Source organism: Vulpes lagopus, chromosome 8, assembly GCF_018345385.1.
Source record: "Vulpes lagopus strain Blue_001 chromosome 8, ASM1834538v1, whole genome shotgun sequence".
In the NCBI taxonomy this organism is placed as follows: domain Eukaryota; kingdom Metazoa; phylum Chordata; class Mammalia; order Carnivora; family Canidae; genus Vulpes; species Vulpes lagopus.
This window is the reverse complement of record NC_054831.1, coordinates 132740004-132759550: the sequence shown is the minus strand read 5'-3', so window position 1 is coordinate 132759550 and position 19547 is coordinate 132740004. Positions and strand designations below refer to the sequence as shown.

General features: G+C 47.0%; 1 protein-coding gene across 2 annotated transcripts in view; it reads left to right on the top strand.

The window, feature by feature from the left end:
* Nucleotides 1-18995, top strand: part of PDPN (podoplanin) — a 30011-nt gene extending 11016 nt beyond the window's left edge. The window contains exons 2-6 of one of the 2 annotated variants that reach the window (XM_041764787.1): nt 9730-9884; nt 11563-11692; nt 15524-15562; nt 16136-16241; nt 17249-18995. In XM_041764787.1, coding sequence (XP_041620721.1) covers nt 9730-9884; nt 11563-11692; nt 15524-15562; nt 16136-16241; nt 17249-17255 — 437 coding nt within the window. In that variant the 3' untranslated portion in view covers nt 17256-18995. Of the gene's footprint in view, nt 1-9729; nt 9885-11562; nt 11693-15523; nt 15563-16135; nt 16248-17248 lie in introns of both variants that reach the window. The other variant, XM_041764786.1, reaches the window with a different exon arrangement.
* Nucleotides 18996-19547: the final 552 nt, after the last annotated feature.

Sequence of the window (19547 nt, the reverse complement as noted above, 5' to 3'; positions counted from 1 at the left end):
CAGAGGCGACTGTCCTACTTTCAGCCACGTTCAGGGGAAGCTGTTTAACAACTGGGGCGAAGCACCGTGGACAGTAGCAAGACTCTCCTAATAGGCGCGATGATTCAGAAGAAGTAACCTACGTGAGTGGTGAGTGGCAGGGTGCTTTCTGAGTCAGGAGTAGCTCAACAAACATCTGCTGAGCGCTTACCGCGGGGCCCAGCGCTGGGATGCGAGGTGGTGTGGGCTTTAGGGGGGCACCGTGCACCCCGAGGAAAGCTACGGGGACGGTGCCGGGCCGAGCCCTCAAGGAGCCGCCTCGATTTCCCGTGGCCACGCTTCTGATCTAGGAAGCAGTCGACCCTGATCCGTGGAAAGAGGGGAACCCGTTGGCCACATCAGGGGTTATACTGACCACAGCCCAGTGCCGCTGGGACCTGAAGCTCTGGGTCAGCAGGCAGTTATCAATATCCCGAGGAAAGGCTCCTTCGCAAGGTCCGAGGATGGACCAGCCTGTGGGACGAGAGGACTGATTCCAAAGATGTTGTAAATCAAAGCAGAGTCCTGCCACCTTTCTTCTGGTTGCAGAAACCCACTTGGTGGTAAATGAGGGAGCAGCATCAAAAGCTAAATTTGGGCCGTTGGAATGGAGATGAAGGACCCGGTGAAGATCTGAGCAGGAACGTGGGTGGTCTGCAGGGCGCTAGGGAACCTCGGAGGTTGGCACCTCTCCACAGCTCTGGGAGGGTTTATTCTCAGGCTCCTGAGCCCCGGTAGGAGACGTGCTGGGAAACGAACTAGGGGTGGTGGAAGGGGAGGAGGGCGGGGGGTCGGGGTGACTGGGTGACGGGCACTGAGGGGGGCACTTGACGGGATGAGCACTGGGTGTTATTCTATATGTTGACAAATTGAACACCAATAAAAAATAAATATATATAAAAAAAAGGAGACGTGCTGGAAAGGTGATAGTGTCTCTGGGCAAAGGAACAAAAGCAGGCATTTTTGCTTTTGTTTTCCAAATAGATGTGTTGACCTCTTTAAGAGCATTGCTTCATCCCAAATGTAATTGGGAGGCCAGGTGGGTGGAAAGGCTAGAATGAATTATTTATGAATTATCTTAGTTACTCCAAGGGTGGGTGGGTGGGGAACCAGAACTTCCTAGGATTTCGTAAGAGACAAAAAAAAAAAAAAAAAAAAGAACACTCTCTTTCCATGATGCTGGAGCAGCTCAAGAAACATCAGGCAACACGAAAGATTGCCTCAATCTGTTGGCTGACACCACAGGTTTTCTTTGAAAACCCCGGGGGTAACTCAGCTCGTGACTTCTTTATTTTGAAAATCAACTTTCATAAGATGAAGTCAGCGAGGGAGGCAAACCATGAGACTCTTAAGTCTAGGAAACAAACTGAGGGTCACTGGGGGGGCGGCAGGTGGGAGGATGGGCTAACTGGGTGACGGGCACTAAGTGACAGAAGGAGCACTGGGGTGTTCTATGCAACCCATGAACCCCTAAACTCTACTCCGGAAACTAATAACACTATATGTTAACTAATTGATTTTTTAAAATCAGAGTATCGCTAAAAAAAAAAAAAAAAGTATAGTTAAAACTGTAATATCTTGGGGCGCCTGGGTGGCTCAGTCAGTTAAGTGTCTGCCTTGGGCTCAGGTCAGGATCCCAGGGTCCTTGGGCTCAAGCCCTGGGTTGGGCTCCCTGCTTGGCGGGGAGCCTGCTTCTCCCTCTCCTTCTGCTCCTCCCCTGCTCATGCGGGCTCGCTCTCTCTGTCTCTCAAATAAATGAGTTTTTAAAAATATTTTTTTAATATTTTATCTGAAAAAATTTATTTTTTTAAAAATTATTTTATCTGAAAAAATAGTTAATTTTTTATTTATTTATTTTTTTAAATTTTATTTTATTTATTTATGATAGGCACACAGTGAGAGAGAGAGAGAGAGGCAGAGACACAGGCAGAGGGAGAAGCAGGCTCCATGCACCAGGAGCCCGACGTGGGATTCGATCCCGGGTCTCCAGGATCGCACCCTGGGCCAAAGGCAGGCGCCAAACCGCTGCGCCACCCAGGGATCCCAATTTTTTATTTATCTGAAAAAATAGTTCATTTTATTTATCTGAAAAAAATACAGGTAATTTACAGCTTACACTGAAACGTACAACACACACACACACACCCAAATCACCTTTCCTGTTTCAAGATAAAATGCCGCGGGCGCCGCCTCCCCAGCTGTCTGGTTTTTGAGGCTTCGAGTCAGCAGTTAGAGGACCGCAGGGAGCTTCTCCCTTGCGTGGACGTGGAAACAGCAGAGGCGTGTAAACTTAGGGAACTTCGGCGGCCCTTCTGCCAAACCAAGGGGAAGTCCAGGAAAGCCTCGGTGCCATGTCCCCCGGCCTCCATTCGTACCCTGAGCGTTGTTCCCCGGCAGGGCTCGAACCCTTGATGAAATGAATTCTCAGCTCCAGGGCTTTGCACTGACTTCTGGTTGTCGCTGGGGGAGGACTTCAGACCCGTCCTGGGCTGTACCTGCCTGGCTCTCCCCCGGCCACCTCTCTGCCCTGGGCCAAGTCTCGGCCGCTCCCGCGGGGACACAGGATAGGCTGAGGGGTCTCCCCGCTTCAGTCTGATCCCAGCGCCTTCCCCCCCCACACACCATTCACAGGGCGTTGGACCCCGGTGACCTCATCTACTGGCCTCCCTTCACGCTCCAGGTGACACACGCCCCACCAGACGGGCCCTCCCCACCTCCTCCATCTCGTTTCTTCCCCCCAGCACCCATGACCTCTCTCCGTTTCTTTTTTAAAGATTTATTTATTTAATTAATTAATTTATTTATTTATGATAGACACACACACACACACACACACACACAGAGGCAGAGGAGGGAGAAGCAGGCTCCACACAGGGAGCCCGACGCGGGACCCGATCCCGGGACTCCAGGATCACACCCTGGGCCAAAGGCAGGCGCCAAACCGCTGAGCCACCCAGGGATCCCCCTTCTTTCCGTTTCTTGAGCGTGTCCTGCCCCAAGCCATTCTGGGCTCCCAGGTTAGTTAGACCAGCTCTCCCCATCTGGAGTTCACTGGCTCTCTCCACAAGTACTTATTGAGCGTCCCCTATGTGCCAGGTATTTTAGGAAAGGGGGACACTGAGGTAAACAGTTGATGTTCTGGTGGGACGGCCAGTTAGTGAATATACGGCTCAAGTGTTGATGAGTGGTTGAGTACTGTGGCAGGTGTGTGAGGGTGTGTGGGGGCAGGTACTGATTTCCGTGGGGTGGGGGGGAGGCCTCCCCAAGGAAGTGCCCCTGGAGGACATGTCTAAGGGGGTCAAAGAGTGCCAGCTTGAGGCTGTCCTTGCTTGCTTGCTGTGAGTCCCCTCCCCCAGACAACACTACCCAAACCCGTGAGGGACCTCCCCTTGCTCACTCTGTTTCTAGTGTCCAGAAGGGGGCCCAGCACTTGGTAGGTGAACAGGGAATGTTTGGGGACGGAAGTAGGCCTTGGGAAGGTTCCAGTCTTGACTGATGGGGGAACGCAGGGCCAGCTGAGGACAAAGCACGAGCCCAGGGCAGCACATTGACCAGTCCATGAAACAGGCAGAGGGATCTTCCTTACGGACTCAACTGCCTCAATGTTCATACTTTGCTGAGGGCAAGAGGCAATCTTAGCCCGACCCCAGGATCCTGTGAGTCTACTTTAATGTATAAAAGAGGGACAGCTGGGTTGCTCGGTGGTTGAGCGTCTGCCTTCGGCTCAGGCCAGGGTCCCCATCAGGCTCCTTGTGGGGAGCCTGCTTCTCCCTCTGCCTATGTCTCTGCCTCTCTCTCTCTGTCTGTCTCTCATGAATGAATATATTTAAAAAATCTTAAAAAGGAAAAAGTATAAAAAGTCCTTTAGAAATTTCCTTTATCTCTAAACCCCCAAGATCCATGTTGGCAATCATCCCCAAGCACATGACCCACCGATACACATCTGAAGGGTCATCTGAAGGGTCCCATGACTCAGGTTTTATTAGCCAGTAATAAGTGACCTTTCCCCAACAATAGCCAGCCCCTCAAGGTCCTCGAAACCTTGCTTCTAAAATTCCTTAGAGCCTACGCCATCCTCGAACCCCTCCCAACTCTCAGGTATGTAATCAGCCACTCCTCACAGGCCCGGGGTAGCAGCTCTTCCTGCCCCCGACCCTGTCCCTGGGCTTTAATAAAATCACCATTTGGCACCAAAGACGTCTCAAGAATTTTTTCTTGGTCGTCCGCTCCAGACCTCACCCCACCATCGTTGATCGTTGCTGCTGTCTGAATTTGCAGAGCAAGGGTGAGCTGCTGCTGAAAGAGAAAAAGACACACTCTTCTAAAGGAGGGCACGTCTTCCTTCGATAACCTACCGCTTCACAAAGCTTAGTCCTAGAGTCATTTGAGGAAACTGAGATTCTGGTCCCTAAATAATTGGGCTGGAAGATTCTAACCAGATGGGATTTCATAAGAGGACATGTGACGCCAGAGTGAGCAATTGCTTCTGACAACCAGGATCATAATTTATGAAAGGATGAAGGCTGAAGAGGAAGGATGTCAGAGCCCAGGGAGGGGGCAGCGGGCTTTCCGGCCCACTGTGGCCATGGTGCCACAAAGATGTCTTTTGTTTTGTTGGTGAGCATGTGGATGAGCCGTTAAAACACATGGCTTGGTGTTTGCTCACCGATCAGGTGATCTAGGCAAATCATTTTTATATATATTTTTAAAGATTTTTATTTATTTATTCATGAGAGACACACAGAGAGAGGCAGAGACACAGGCAGAGGGAGAGGCGGGCTCCCCGCCAATGCGGGACTCGATCCCAGGACCCCAGGATCAGGCCCTGAGCCGAAGGCAGACGCTCAACCACTGGGCCACCCAGGTGCCCCCTGGACAAATCATTTCATTTCCGATGTCAGACAATTATTCTGACGCTTTTTAAAACAGTTGGAAGACTTTCTTCAAGATTATTGCAATAGGGGGAGAGAGAGAGAGGGTTCAACTCTAAGTACAGCAAAGATCACTGGGGATTTATAACCGAGGAGCAGAGTGTGTGGGGGGCAGGTAGGAGGGGAGTGAATGGAAAAGTATGGAGAGAACACGTTAAGGGTAGGGGGTGGTTCTTGCTAAACTGGCCCAACAGGATTCTTGCTAAAGGCAAGCCTCCCACTTAGACATCCAGGGTGGGGGATGGGGAGCTTGGTCAGGAGGGAGCGGGTCTCTCTAAAGCGACCTAGCAGGGTTCTTGCTGAAACTAGACTGTTGCAGGGATGGACAGAGAAGCCCAACTAGACTTTGGTCAAGGAGAGAGCTCTGTCAGCCTCACTTCCCTAATCCGATAAAGGGAAGGAGCCAGGGCAGCTCACCCACCAGGCCATACTGATATGAAGTCAGTCAAAAGATAATAAACAAATAAGGCCTATGCTGGGGGAGGGGGGGGGCAAATGTTATAAAGCTGGGGCCTCCCACGTGGAGCAGAACCTACAACTTAGAGAGGCCTCAATGCACTTCTGTTAAAGTAGCCTACTCTTCCTCCTCACGGTCTACACCCCTACACCTGCCTGGGGCACTGAATTGACTCCGCTAGCAGCCAACTTGAGGAGGAAGGGGGAGAGGATGGTGAGGGGAGCACAGGTTTAGGAATCCGTTCTGGAAAGAATCTGCAGGCAGTGTATGGTATGGAAGTGAGGTCAGAAGGCAGTGGGCACGCCATGTAGCGGGTCCTTGTGCTGAAAGGTTGCTCCCACGACTGTGACGTGGTGTTTGAAAGAAGACATTCGTCTCAATGAGAGCTGGTTTTGATGCAGTGAGGGAAAGAGGGTTTATTGGGACTAACTGGTCAATTTTTGGGGGGGGAAATCAAATTGTAAATTATAAACATTAAGTGTAAGAACAAAACCGTAAGGATAATCTTGGTGAGTATTTGTATAAGCTTGAGGTAGGTTTTGTAAGTATGACATCAAAGGGAAAAGCAAGCTTGATGTCTGATTGGAAACTGAGCTCAGGACTTACAAAAGAGAGGTGCAGGGGTGCCTGGGGGGCCCAGCGGTTGGGCGCCTGCCTCCGGCTCAGGGTGTGACCCCGGGTCCTGGGATCGAGTCCCGCGTCGGGCTCCCTGCATGGAGCCTGCTTCTCCCTCTGCCTGTGTCTCTGCCTCTCTCTCTCTCTCATGAATAAATAAATAAAATCTTTAAAAAAGAGAGAGATGCAAATGCCAGCTAGTCAAAAAAAAAAAAAAAAGTGTTTGCAGCAGTTCTTACAAAAATATATTCCTAAGGCATAAAGCACACAAAAAACTATATGAAAGATGATACCGTAAGAGAAATATTGGTCACAGATGAAGACATTTTTAATGGCCAACAAATAAATGGAACCACTCACCACCGTGAATCAGGAACGTAAATAAAACCAGAAGATTGAAAACACTTCTTTAAAACACTTTTTATCAAGACTTTGGTCCTATTACTATTACAGTAACAGTTGTAGATTCTGAAATATTTTATTTTTTACTTTTTTAAAGATTATTTATTTGTTCATGAGAGACACGGAAAGAGGCAGAGACACAGGCAGAGGGAGAAGCCGACTCTATGCAGGGAGCCCGATGTGGGACTCGATCCTGGGGCCCCGGGGTCACGCCCTGGGCCAGAGGCAGAAGCTCAACCGCTGAGCCCCTCCCGGGTGCCCCTAAATTCTGAAATATTTTAAACAAAAGGGGATCCCATAAAAGTATGGAAACAAGAATCATTTCTTTCCAGAGATCAGGCTTCAATGCGAAGATAAAAGTGATTGACAATTACCGTTTTCAAACTGCTAACGATCTCCTCAGTTCCGCTGGTTCTCAGACTTAAGAACTTTAGGGAACATTGATTTATCACACCTTCTCCTGGTTAATAAAAAATCCGGCTTTTGAAAAAATAACACCCACACACAAATCCCAAAGCCAATGGATGTGTTGCCCCTGAGTTTGGAAACTCCCACGGGTTCTGGCCCCAGGCAGGTGAGGCTCCCAGGCGGGTGATGCCCCCAGGATGGTGAGGCCCCCAGGCGGGTGAGGCCCCCAGGATGGTGATGCCCCCAGGATGGTGATGCCCCCAGGATGGTGAGGCCCCCAGGATGGTGAGGCCCCCAGGAGGGTGAGGCCCCCAGGATGGTGAGGCCCCCAGGAGGGTGAGGCCCCCAGGCGGGTGAGGCCCCCAGGATGGTGAGGCCCCCAGGAGGGTGAGGCCCCCAGGATGGTGATGCCCCCAGGCGGGTGAGGCCCCCAGGCGGGTGAGGCCCCCAGGATGGTGAGGCCCCCAGGCGGGTGAGGCCTCCAGGAGGGCGAGGCCCCCAGGATGGTGAGGCCCCCAGGCGGGTGAGGCCCCCAGGCGGGTGAGGCCCCCAGGATGGTGAGGCCCCCAGGCGGGTGAGGCCCCCAGGATGGTGAGGCCCCCAGGAGGGTGAGGCCCCCAGGCTGGGTCGGGTGTCCCCGAGCATGAGGCTGGCAGGGCACAGGACTGGCGCTGGCTGTGGGCTCTGCGCTGGGCTTACGTGGCCAGGTGTGTGTGCGCTTGTGCACGCACGTGCCTCGGGAGGAGAGAATCGGAGGACCAAGGCATCGCCCCGTGATTTGAATTTCACTGGTCAAGGCGAAAGGGCGTCGATCGCTGGCTGGAAACGGGGCAGCTGGGCTGGAAGGAACTCTTCGCCCGGGAAAGGCTTCAACCAAAATAATAAGAGGGACGGTCGAAGATCCCTTGTTAGAGATCAGCTTTCCCATGGAGCGGAGAGAGAGCCAGGGCAGCGAGACAAAAGCTGCGTCTTAATCACGAGTGTCATTCATGAAACAGCCTTTGTCTATTCAGGACGATCCTAGTACTTGGCTCTGGGGCCAAGGACAAGAAGGTATTTTTATCAAGTTACGCTTTCCACCGGCGGAACTTTCTATGAAAGAGTGCAAACCAACGTCATTCAGTACTTGATTTTTTTTTTTTTTAAAGCAAGGCTGTAAAAAAAAAAAAAAAAAAAAAAAAAAAAAAAAAAAAAAAAAAAAAAAGCAAGGCTGTTTTGCTTTGTCTTGTAAAGTTCGGAGGATGCCACATAGCTAAGGGCTTTGCTGAGCGGCCCCCAGAACACATCCGTAACACTGATGACTTGTTAACTGGTCAAACCAGGAGAGGAAGAAAAGAAAGCGCCGGAGGTTTCGGCCGTGCGGGTTTAGTAGGGTCTACGTGGCCGGCCAAGGGCTATTTCCCCCCTGAGCTTGATAAATACCTTCAGCATTTGCCCAACACCACAGCCCTAAATCCCGGCGGCAGCGCATCACTGCCCCCCGCCACCCCAGCGCGCTGCCAGAGGGGAGGCAAACTGCTCGAGGTGTTCAGTCACTGCTAACTGGTGAAATCCATCCCCCCCCCCCCAGATGAAAAACTAAATGCCTTTGCTTCGGGGGCTCATCCAAAGCCATTGATCGACAGCCCCGGATTAGGACTCCAGATGCAAAGGAAAGGCTCACGGAACAAGCGAATTCACTCTTGAGACTTTCTCCCTCCATCAGCAAAGAAGTTATGATCAAATATTTATTAGCTGTGCCTTTGGCTGGGCTCTCTAAGCACAGGGAGAAATAATATATCTTAAGGCAAAGACAGGATTGCTGACTTGAGCGCCGCCTGGGTCAAGCATCTACTCTTTAATTATAAAACCCAGTCTCCAAGCACCGCCTCCCTCTTGCTCCTGGGATGTGTACGCTTGCTTGGTCGGCAACTGTATTTAGCCACGGGGTTTCCAGAGCCACTCTGAGCATGGGGAGGGAGCCCGTGGCCAACGAGTCAGATTTTTAACTCGTGAAAAGGGCTATTTGGTGAATGAAGACAATGCCCCTGCTTGGTCGTGACTCATTTGGATCATTGTGACAGAGGTCAAGGAAAAGGCCACTGTTGTTATCTGTCCTGCTTCCCCCACTCCACCTTCGTGTGGAATTCAACCTGCTAACCCACTCCACCCGTCCCCTGCTCCTCGGGAAACCTCTCTCACTGGTACAACAGGGTCATTCATTCAACGTTAACACAGAAGAGCCGCCTCCAGGGACACTGAGGTCCCTTGTTAGCATCGCTCTCTGCGCGCTAGGACTTCGTTGGGTATCTCGGCACCGTTACGTGCATGACTGACTCTCCCTCATAGACATTAACCTCAACTATAAAATAAGAGGTTGACCTTACCTGGGAGGTCTGTGGTCGGAGCCAACGATTCGAATCACTCAAGGAGACATCCGCCTCAAAATTAAATGGAAAGCACACGGGATGGTTAAGAGATAGGATCCACGTCTGGGCATTCTGATTCAGCGTGTTAGAGATAGAGCCTGCAAATTCGTGTTTTTAGAGATCTTCCCAGGTGACTGTAACATAGAATTTTTCCAGGTCTGAATGATATTCCACATTAACCTGATTGTGTGAAATGGCACCAGGAAGTACCTGGTTCAATACTGAAAAGGCGAAGTAGGCATCCCACTGTCACCCCGCCAAATGGCTCCACCATTTTGTATTTTTAGCTCCTTTTGCCTGGCTGTGGAGTTGACCACACCATTGTATGGGACAGAGGTGCAGCAAGGAGAATGGTTTGTGGTAAACTGGAAAGATGACCCCAAAAAAATTCTCCCCCAAAACGGTAAATAAATAATCTGGTTGTAGTTGGCCAGTGAGGTCTACCCACACAATTGCTACCTTAAGCCCTGACCCAGTCTTTCTTCTTCAGCCAGCACAGTCCGGCCAGATGACATAACACCAGGTATAGAAGACAGCGTGGTGACCCCAGGCACAGAAGACAGCGTGGTGACGCCAGGCGCAGAAGATAACGTGGTGACTGACGGTGCCACCAAAGAGCCTTATGATTCTGGCTTAATCCCTCTGGTGAGTGTTCCAGGAAGAGTGGAATTGGTGCCATAGGCATGCAATCGTATGCAAGGACACTTTATGACTGGCTTATTTCACCTAGGATTAATTATACCCGTATGGCTTATTCATCTTGTAGCACATGTGAGAATGTCCTTCCTTTTTAGGGCTGATTATTATTCCACTGTACGTCTGTACCACATTTTGTGTCTCCATTTATTGGTCGCTGGACATCTGGGTTGCTTCCAACCCTCGGCTATTGTGAATAGTGCTACTATGAAAATGGACGTGCAAATACCTCTTTCAGACCTTGCTTTCAACTGGATTATACGCCCAGAACTGGGATTGATGAGGCATACGATAGCTCTATTTTTAATTTTTTTGAGGAGCCTCCTTCTTGTTTTCCATAGTGGTTGTACCATTTTACAATCCTACCTGCAGTTTCTCCAGCTTCTTGCCAATATGTTATTTTCCATTCTTTTGAGAGTAGCCAACCTAACAGGTATGCAGTGATAATCTCATTATGGTTTTAATTTGTATTTCCCTGATGATTAGGGATACTGAGCATCTTTTATACGCTTGTTGACCATTTATATCATCTTTGGGGAAAGGTCTATGCAAGTCCTTTTGCTTATTTTTATTTTTATTTGTATTTTGGTTTTTGTTTTGTTTTGTTTTTTGAGAGAGGTGCAAGCGGGTGCAAGTGGGGAGGGGAGGAGCAGAGAGAGAGAGAGGGAGAGAGAGAGAATCTTAAGCAGGCTCCACTCTGAGTGCAAAGCCCCACATGGGGCTTGATCTCATGACCCTGAGATCATGATCTGAGCTGAAAATGGAGAATCGGATGCTTAACCAACTGAGCCACCCAGGTGCCTGCCCCTTTTTGCCCATTTTTGAATCAAGCTATTTAATTCTCTGTTGTTAAGTCATAGGAGTTCTTCAGAGTCTTATCAGGTATATAATTGGCAGATATTTTCTCCCATTCCATAGGTTGCTTTTTACTCTGTTGGTTGTGTCCTGCTACAAAGTTTTTAAGTTTGACGCCGACCCACTTAACCTAATTGTGCTTTTGTTGCCTGTGCTCACTAGCATATGTGTTGAATGCTGCATTGGCATGAACGTTGGAGGCAGCAAAATCCCTTCCAAGTCTTCTTGCTTGTTGGCTCTGTGAGTTTGGGCATGTCGTCTAATCTCTCTAGGCCTCATTTAGGCTATAGGACTAATAATAGGATTTACTTTACAAGGTTGTTTACAGAGTAAATGAGAAGGTCTTTAAAGGGCCTAGCACACAGTAAGCTCTCGATAAAGGCCAGTTATTACTCTAATTGGGGGAGGGAGGGCATTGATCGATGATACAACATAATATGTGCCAAGTAAATATTAGAGGGGAAAAAAATGCCATTCAAGCTCAAGAAAGAGGAAGAATTAAAGTCTAGTGACCTAGTATTTTTTGGAGAATTAAGACCCTAGGAAGCCAACATGCCAAATATTTGGTGTTTATTTCTGGAGTACATTTGGTTGTATTCCTGTTCCCAGTCTGTCATTTCTGTTTGTTTGTTTTCTTATTTGCACTTTAAATGTATGTCATCATATATTTTGTGTATGTATGCCACTTTAAATCCTTTTCTGTTATAAGGCTGTGTATATATTTTAAAACATTGGGTTTTATTTCTCTTTGCCTCATTTACTTCTCAAACAGGTGCCAACAAATACAGAGAGTGTAACAGACTTACACTTAGAGGATGGGCCGACTCAAGAAAGCACAGTCCATGCCAAAGAAGAGAGCCAGAGCACCACAACCTTGAATGTAGTGACTAGTCACTCCAGAGGTAAGAAAACCAGTTGCCCCAACAGGTGTTGATCTTTTGCAAATCAATACATTCCAAATATCCAAGAACAAACCTAACGATCAGTAGAGCACATACTGGAATGCTAAGAGCGAATTCTGAACCAAGGCTTATAATGTGCGAGGTTCAAAATTCAATTTATAGGGTTGCTAAATTGAATTTTATTTATTGGGTTGCTGAACACAGCTCTTCACTTTGAATGACAACTAGTGATAATGTCCCCACAAGGACAAGTGGGCTACTCGTGTCATGTTGCTGACCATAAGTTGATATGATGCTACACTAAGAACTTTGTATTGACTCCCAAGAGCGGAAACCTCAACCAACCCCTGTGAGCTGTAATAGATTCTGTGCTACTATTTACCATCTCACACTGAGCTCATGTCCGTACACATGGAACAAGAATCTATTCCAAACCAGTCTTGCCAGGATTAGGGGCTGTACTTTGATTCGTAGTTGGCACCAACCATGCAGCAGTGTAAAAGGAGCACCACATTGGGACTTTGTCGTTATTGTGAGGTGTAGACCATCGCTGAGAATGAGGAAAACTCATTGCCATGACAACTTAACAATGGAAAGAGATAGCCTCCTATTTCTAGAGCTTTCTTAAGAAAAAATTTAGTTGTTTGGGATTTGTATTTTAAAATTGCCTTATTTTGGGACACCTGGGGGGGGCTCAGTGGTTGAGCGTCTGCCTTGGGCTCAGGGCATGACCCAGGGATCCCCGGATCGAGTCCCACATCAGGCTTCCTGCATGGGGCCTGCTTCTCCCTCTGCCTGTGTCTCTGCTTCTCTCTCTCTCTCTCTCTCTGTATCTCTCATGACTAAATATCTTTAAAAAATTGCCTTATATTGTAGTAAGTGGGGTGGGAGAGGGGGAAAAAAACAATCCTTCAATAACTACAATGAATGCTTACTAGTGAGCAACTTTATGTAAATTATTTTACCTAGATAGGTGTTTCCATCTTTAAATGAAAGTAAACATAAAGTCTTTGCCTAAATTGATGGTTCCTTAAATCAGTTGCACAGCTGAACACCTAGAAAGTTACTCTTTATTATTATCAATAAACATTTCTAGACCTAATCACCACTCTAGTTTTAAAAACTCTGTAGCACTTCTGAGGAATTTTTTTAAAATTGCTTTATATTTGATGTGCCTGGCTGGTTCATTTGGTGGAGCATACAACTCTTGATCTCAGGGTCATGAGTTCAAGCCCCACATTGGCTGTGGAGCCTATTTAAAAAAAATTTTTTTTTAGTTGCTTTATGTTTTTGTACACAGTGCCCATAGCAGCATCACTCACAATACATAAAACATGAGAGCAATTCAGATGTCCATCAACAGATGAATGAATAAACAAAATATGGTATGTACATTTAATGGACTATTATTCAGCCCTTAAAAGGAAGCACATTCTGATACCTGCTACCATATGGATGAAACTTGAGGACGTTATGCTACATGGAATAAACTAGTCACTCAAAGAAAAATACTGCATGATTCCACTTATATGCGGTACCTAGAGCAATCCAATTCATAGAGACAGAGAATACAATGGTGGTGGCTAGGAGCCGGGGGTGGTGGTGGGGAGTTAGGGTTTAACAAGTATAGGGTGTCAGTTTTGTCAGATGGGAAGAATCCTGGGGGTAGAGGATGGTGATGTCAAGACTGAATGTACTCAATGCTGCCAAACTATCTTTTGTAAGATGGTGAGGACAGTAAATTTTATGTCATGTGTCTTTTACCACAGGAGAGGGAAAGAGGGCTTTATGAAATGGTTTGAAAATAAAGCCCAAAAGTCACTCTGAGATGCCAAAAAAGGGTGAACATTTAAACACCAGATAGAGCCAAAAAGGGCCAAGCAAGGAAAGAATCATCAATATAATTGGTCATTGGAAAGCATTTCAAAAGTTTGGAGAAGAATCGATCATTTGTGAAATGAGTTGACAGCTAATGAGCTGCAGAAAATGGAGTGTTCCAAGTTGAGGAGTCTTCCTATCATCCGGGACACTGCTCCTATTCCTTTAAAACAAAACTCTCCATTCTCTGGAAAATACCCATGATTACACTCCTATACTGTCTCCTGCCCCACCCTGTCACCAAAAGTATGACTTATGGTACATTTCCACATAATACATCAGTGTCCCAAGAAATTTTCACATGTGAGTTAAAATGTAATTATAAGCACTTAGTTTTTTTTAAGTGTGATTTTATTAGGGCAACAGATGTCTTTCCCATGAAACACCCAAGCACGATGATGTTCACACATATGACACACTCTCATGACTACATTTCAGTTGTAATTGGGTGAGAGCTAGGGTGGATAGAACTAATAATCTCTAATTTGGTAACACATCTTCCACAGTTTTTGGCAATACCTTTTCTACCAATGACATCATCGATGGTGATAATGATGCATTACAAGTCTGGAATCAGGGCATGATGTTACATCATGTTAGGACAAGATAAACAGATGACTGACCTTTCTCTACTGGTAGTTGGCAGCCAGGGATGGCCTATTAGGAGAGATTCCATGATAACTTTGTTCCAGGCTGGCCTCAGATCCACCAGTCTGAACCATTTTTTTAATGGTGACATAGCACCATCAGCTTGAGCTCCATGTGAATGCTCCAGAGCCATGGCTTCAGCTCATGGTGGCAGAGCTGGGTTCAGGAACCTTTATCCCAGGGCCATCTTGTAAAGGTGCCTTTTTTTTGAGGAAAGCCATGGTACAAAGACATCTTTCAAATCCAAACATTAGAAAAAGTAAGCATTTTGTAGATAATGCTTTCACCTTTGATTTGAAAAGCCCTTGGATATCTGTAGTATTCACATGTTGTAAACTACAGATCTAGGGAGGGACCTGATTGATTGACTTCTCTCCATCGTCTAATTAAAAGACAGCCTCTTGGCTTTTCCTCCATCTGCAAACCAGGTAAATGAGTGCTACCCAGAGGAGTTAAAGTGTTGGTATGCAAAGAGAATGATGGGAAAAACCAAACCAAACCAAACATGTTTTTTTTTTAATAGGCATTATGTAAAATTATCTGAAAGAAGCAACTTTACTGCTTACTTACTGTAAGTTAATAACTCACACCAATGTGATAAATGATATTATTCTCATTGTAACTCTCGGACTAGGTTTGGCTGCAGAGAGAAATCCTAACCTAACAGTGACATAAACACAAAGAGTATATTCTCTCATTAAACTTAGCTGTCCAGTGAAAAACAAAACAAAACAAACAAAAAACTTAGCTGGGCATATTGCTGCGCTGTAAGATGTGGATTTTGCTTCTAAAGAAAAGGCAGGGAATTGATATCACAAGACAAATGGTAGTGTAGGCCTCATTTTCTAGAACTAGAATACATTGCTCTCAAAATAAAATCCTTCAAAGTAAACCTTATCACAGTGAATGAGTTTTCTATAGTCTTGACTTTGGACCAAGAATCAATAGCCTTGGCTTCTTTTGTTTCCCAAACCTCTGAAACTTTTTGACCATTTCTATAAGATCTTTGTGGGTTAATTTCCCTGACTCTGGTCTCTAAAGTAGATGAGAAAAAAGTGAGGTACACCAAAATAGTATGAACTCATAGGTGTGAAGAAGCATTAATAAATTCAGTAATAATAGTTTTGAAGACAGGATCGTGTCAGAGCTTGCTTCAAAATCCCCTGATCCAATTTATTTAAGAAATTATCCTCTTTGCTTGTGTTTTGCTACCTTCCACTTAGGGTAAATTAATCTTTTGCCAGTTGTTAAATTATAGTTATTATATCCTAATAATTCTGTATCATTACGTCTCTTTCTTTACAGAGAAAGTAGGTGAAGACACCGAGACAACGGTTGAGAAAGGTAGGCTAGATTTTGTTATCAAAATATTTTTATGGGAGTTTTAAAAAAAAAAAAGTCTCTTTGAAGCTAATCTTTTGATGAGTTACATGCTTTCCTGGATTGTAGTCAACAAGAGCAGAATACGGAACCTTCTAAGAATAGGTTTCAAACCTCTTTTAAGAGAGAAAAGGAGATTGCCTGTATTTGAAAATATGCAAACCACAACTGAGTCTAGTCACTTAATGACAGCCATGGAAAATGGTGTCATATCACAATTTATTGCTCCAAAGAATGAAAAGAGGGGCTAATTTAATACAGCACACAACCACTACCTAGTAATTAACAGCGAAGCCACCCAGTAGGAGTGTATGCTTAATAGATCCTGAGACCCAGGAATCTTTCCATTCGTATGAGGGGATGAGAGTAGCCCAAAGTTCCATCTCTTCTAAGTCAACTCCCACTGGACAAGGAGAAGCAAATTAGAGAATGATCTGCTATCTTCAGTGGGGGCAGTGGTAGTGTAATAAGTGACACATTTTCTCACGGGCGTACCATTTATCCAGGGCTCATGCTTTTTTCTCCCTCCTCATTCAGATGGCCTGGCAACAGTGACCCTGGTTGGGATCATAGTTGGAGTCTTACTAGCCATTGGATTCATTGGTGGGATCATCATTGTGGTTGCTCGAAAAATGTCAGGAAGGTACTCGTAAGTAAATAACTTACACCCATGTGGTAGGTAAATGAGAGCAGTCGTAGCTACTACTCCGACCTTTGAGCTGATAGAAACCTCTAAATAAAGATCATGTTCAGAGGCGCCTGGCTGGCTCAGTGGGTGCAGCATGTAACTCTTGATCTCGGAGTTGTGAGTTTGAGCCCTATGTTGGGTGTAGAGTTTACTTAAAAAAAAAATCATTTTCAGAAGGGCCTTACCTCTGTGAGGACTACACCTGAAGTTCCCCCAGTAGAACAGGTATCTACTTGGCCCTTCTAAGTTTCAAAAAAAAAAAAAAAGAGAGTTAGAGCCAGAGATGGCTTTTTAGTTGACTCCAACTGGGATCTAACCAAATTTGACCTCTTGTCCTAATTTTTCAACTAACTGAACTTGAAAGAAAACCCACACCAAGTTTCAACTTGACACGTAATTGCCCCGTTTCCAGTCATCAGAGGGAGGTAGGTAGCTTCCAGCTGAGCATCCGTTGCAGAGCCAGGGCACCACGTAATGAGAATCCTTCTGGTGGTGGGGTCCCCTCCCTCCACTCCTGCCTTGCACACACCCACGCACTTGGTAGTGAACCCCTGGCAGCGACTATTATGAAAAGAAGGAGTTTTCTCTTTATGAAAATTACGTAAGAATTCAGAAGATTCAAACTCATAACCAGAGGAAAGCTTTTTCTTATTTCTGCTCGGGAGATGATAGATAATGGGGGCAGAGAGGGCAAATACTATACAACCGGGGGTGGAGGGACATAGCCCACAATAGGGTCACAGGGTCACCTGCTTGGAAATGCCTGGGAATCGGACCGTGGCCGTGACGGTGCCTCCAGGGAGGCAGGAGGAATGAGGAGAGAGAGCAGAAGAGCTCCAGGTTGCAGAAGGGCAAGATTTATACAAAAGGACAATAGGACCCAATAGGACCATGACTCACAGGATTACTATTTACAGTGCCAGTAAGAGAAGTGACAGTCACCTTTTTCTCTGTTTCCACAGGCCCTAAAGAGCTGAAGAATTGTGCCCTTCTACCAACACATTTAAAAGAGAGTTTCTGACTTCCCCGTCCCCAAGCATGTGGGAGAAGATGACCCATGGAAATGCTTGGCGATCCCACTACCAAATCCATGGTGATCCCTCCACTTACCAAAAGTAACCCAAGGAAAGACAGTTCACAAGACTTGCTCCTCTAGGCAGGCATTTGTCTTCTGAAAATGTTTTTAAATATAAATTTTGCAAAAGAGGATTCAAAAGACACAATGCCTAGAAAATGGAGCAAAACCACATAAACTGATTTGTAACTAAGATAATATAATTCAATTGATGTTAGAAATTATGCTCCCATCTCCGTTCTGACCATTCTCTCGTATTGTTAAAATGCAATCAAGCCTGGAAATATTTATACCGACGGAGCCCTTGAGTCGAGTGCGTCGTTCATAAACAGCAGAAGCATTTTGCAATTTCCGATCTGTTGACATGTACACATTCCAACCGGGCCTGCTTTTTTAAAGCCAAACTTCATGTGAATAATCAAATAGAAAAATCTAAACTTGTATACTATGTAATGACCAACTGCCTTTCCCTGGCCCAGATAAATAATTTCAAAGGCGCCCGTGTTAGGTCATAAACAGGAAGCCCATCGTTCGGAGAAGGGATTTGTTTGTCGCAATAAGGTCATCGGGCAGGCTCTAGGCTTGCTTATTGCCTTCTCCAGCCATGGCTTGGTGACTCAAAGGCTTGCTCCCACCTGCCGCCTCCTCTTCCCTCAGACCATGGGGAGCCAGAGCTCCTGGGGCAGGCTTTTTCCTTTCCATGACCTCTAAGCCCTTCCGATTGGCTGCTTTGTTCTGGAATATGGAAGTCTTGGCTCTGATGCCAACGAGACTGCTGGGGGCCCAGTGGTGTCCGAGGCTCAGATGTACCAGAAACCAAGAACCATGGTGGTCCCCACACAGAAGGAAATCCTGCGTGTGCCTCTGGCCTGAGAAATAGAACCTGCCAGGCTCCTAACATTTACTTTCTGCCCCAGAGGAAAGACGTAGGACATCATAATAATCCTGTAATTTTAAGAAAGCAGGTGGATTCAAAGACTTGATGTAAAAAATGAAAGAAATGCCCATCTTGGTGACACATACCACACGCCCTCCATGGGGTCATCATTGGAAGGGTCGTCAAAGTAGAGGACCCACCTGCCACCTGGGGTGGACACCATCCACTCAGCTCAGTACATTTCTTCCCGTAGGTCAGTTGATTTCTTTTACCCAAACACAAAGTTTTTACGCTGAGCAGGTGCTCTGTCCCGATTGTGCTTGTGCAGGTCTCTTACCCTTGCAACTCGTATGACAAAGTAAACTATCCTTTGGAAAAGCACAGCGCATTTCTCTCTCCGCCGCAGCAACGTGGGGGGTGGTATCTTAAACAGCGAGGCCTCCCGAACCCGGTCGGGCTGGTCCCCCACCCAAGGTCCAATTTGGGTATCTGCTGATTGAGAGAAGGGGCCTTTGGAGGGCTTTGTGAGCTTCTGGAGCCTTCTGTTTCGTCACTCAGATTCCTGAACTGGAGTCGGGGACAAAGTCCGTTTTGTCTTTTGTGTCCTTGCTTTTCTCCTCTCACTGTGAACCGTAGCGTCCGCCCCAAGTCATACACTGGACCCGCCGCCTGCTGGGACAGGACTGTGGGTTTCTTGGTCACATCTGTGTTGGTGTTCAATGCAGTGTGGACGTGTTTTAAAATAAAACAGATGATTGCGTGTAACAATGAGTCAGACCTTTGATTGGAAAGATCACATCTGGGTCACATCTCCAGATGAGACGGTCGGCTGCGTAAACATCTGCCTCTTCCCTTGATTGGGGGCGAATTAGAAGTGGTCACAGGAAGTACATCCACGGGAAAGGAGCAACTGCACCTGCCGAAGTGGAGGGGCAAAGGCCCAGCTGAGGAACGGGGTGAGACGGGTGGCACCTTGGGACTTCTTTGCCCTCTGGTCACAAGGGCTAACGAGGTCTTGCGTGGCTCCTGACTTCCTGGCACTGGACGGGAGCCAGGCGAGGGAGCAGTTACAGCTGCCACTGCTGGCCACCCTCCCCGCAGCCTGTGTCCCTGGCAGCCTGTCACTCCTGCTCCTGGGACATCTCAGTGCTCCGTGCCCTCGGCCCTCAGCTCCCTGCCGGGTCTGGAGACAGTGGCCAGGCCCTGCGCCTTTGTCCCCCTGTCCCCTTCTGGTGGTTGAGCTGCTGCTGCACCCCAGCCCCCGTGGGGCCCCCAGCCCTGTGCCCCCCAGGTCTTCCCCCCCTGCACC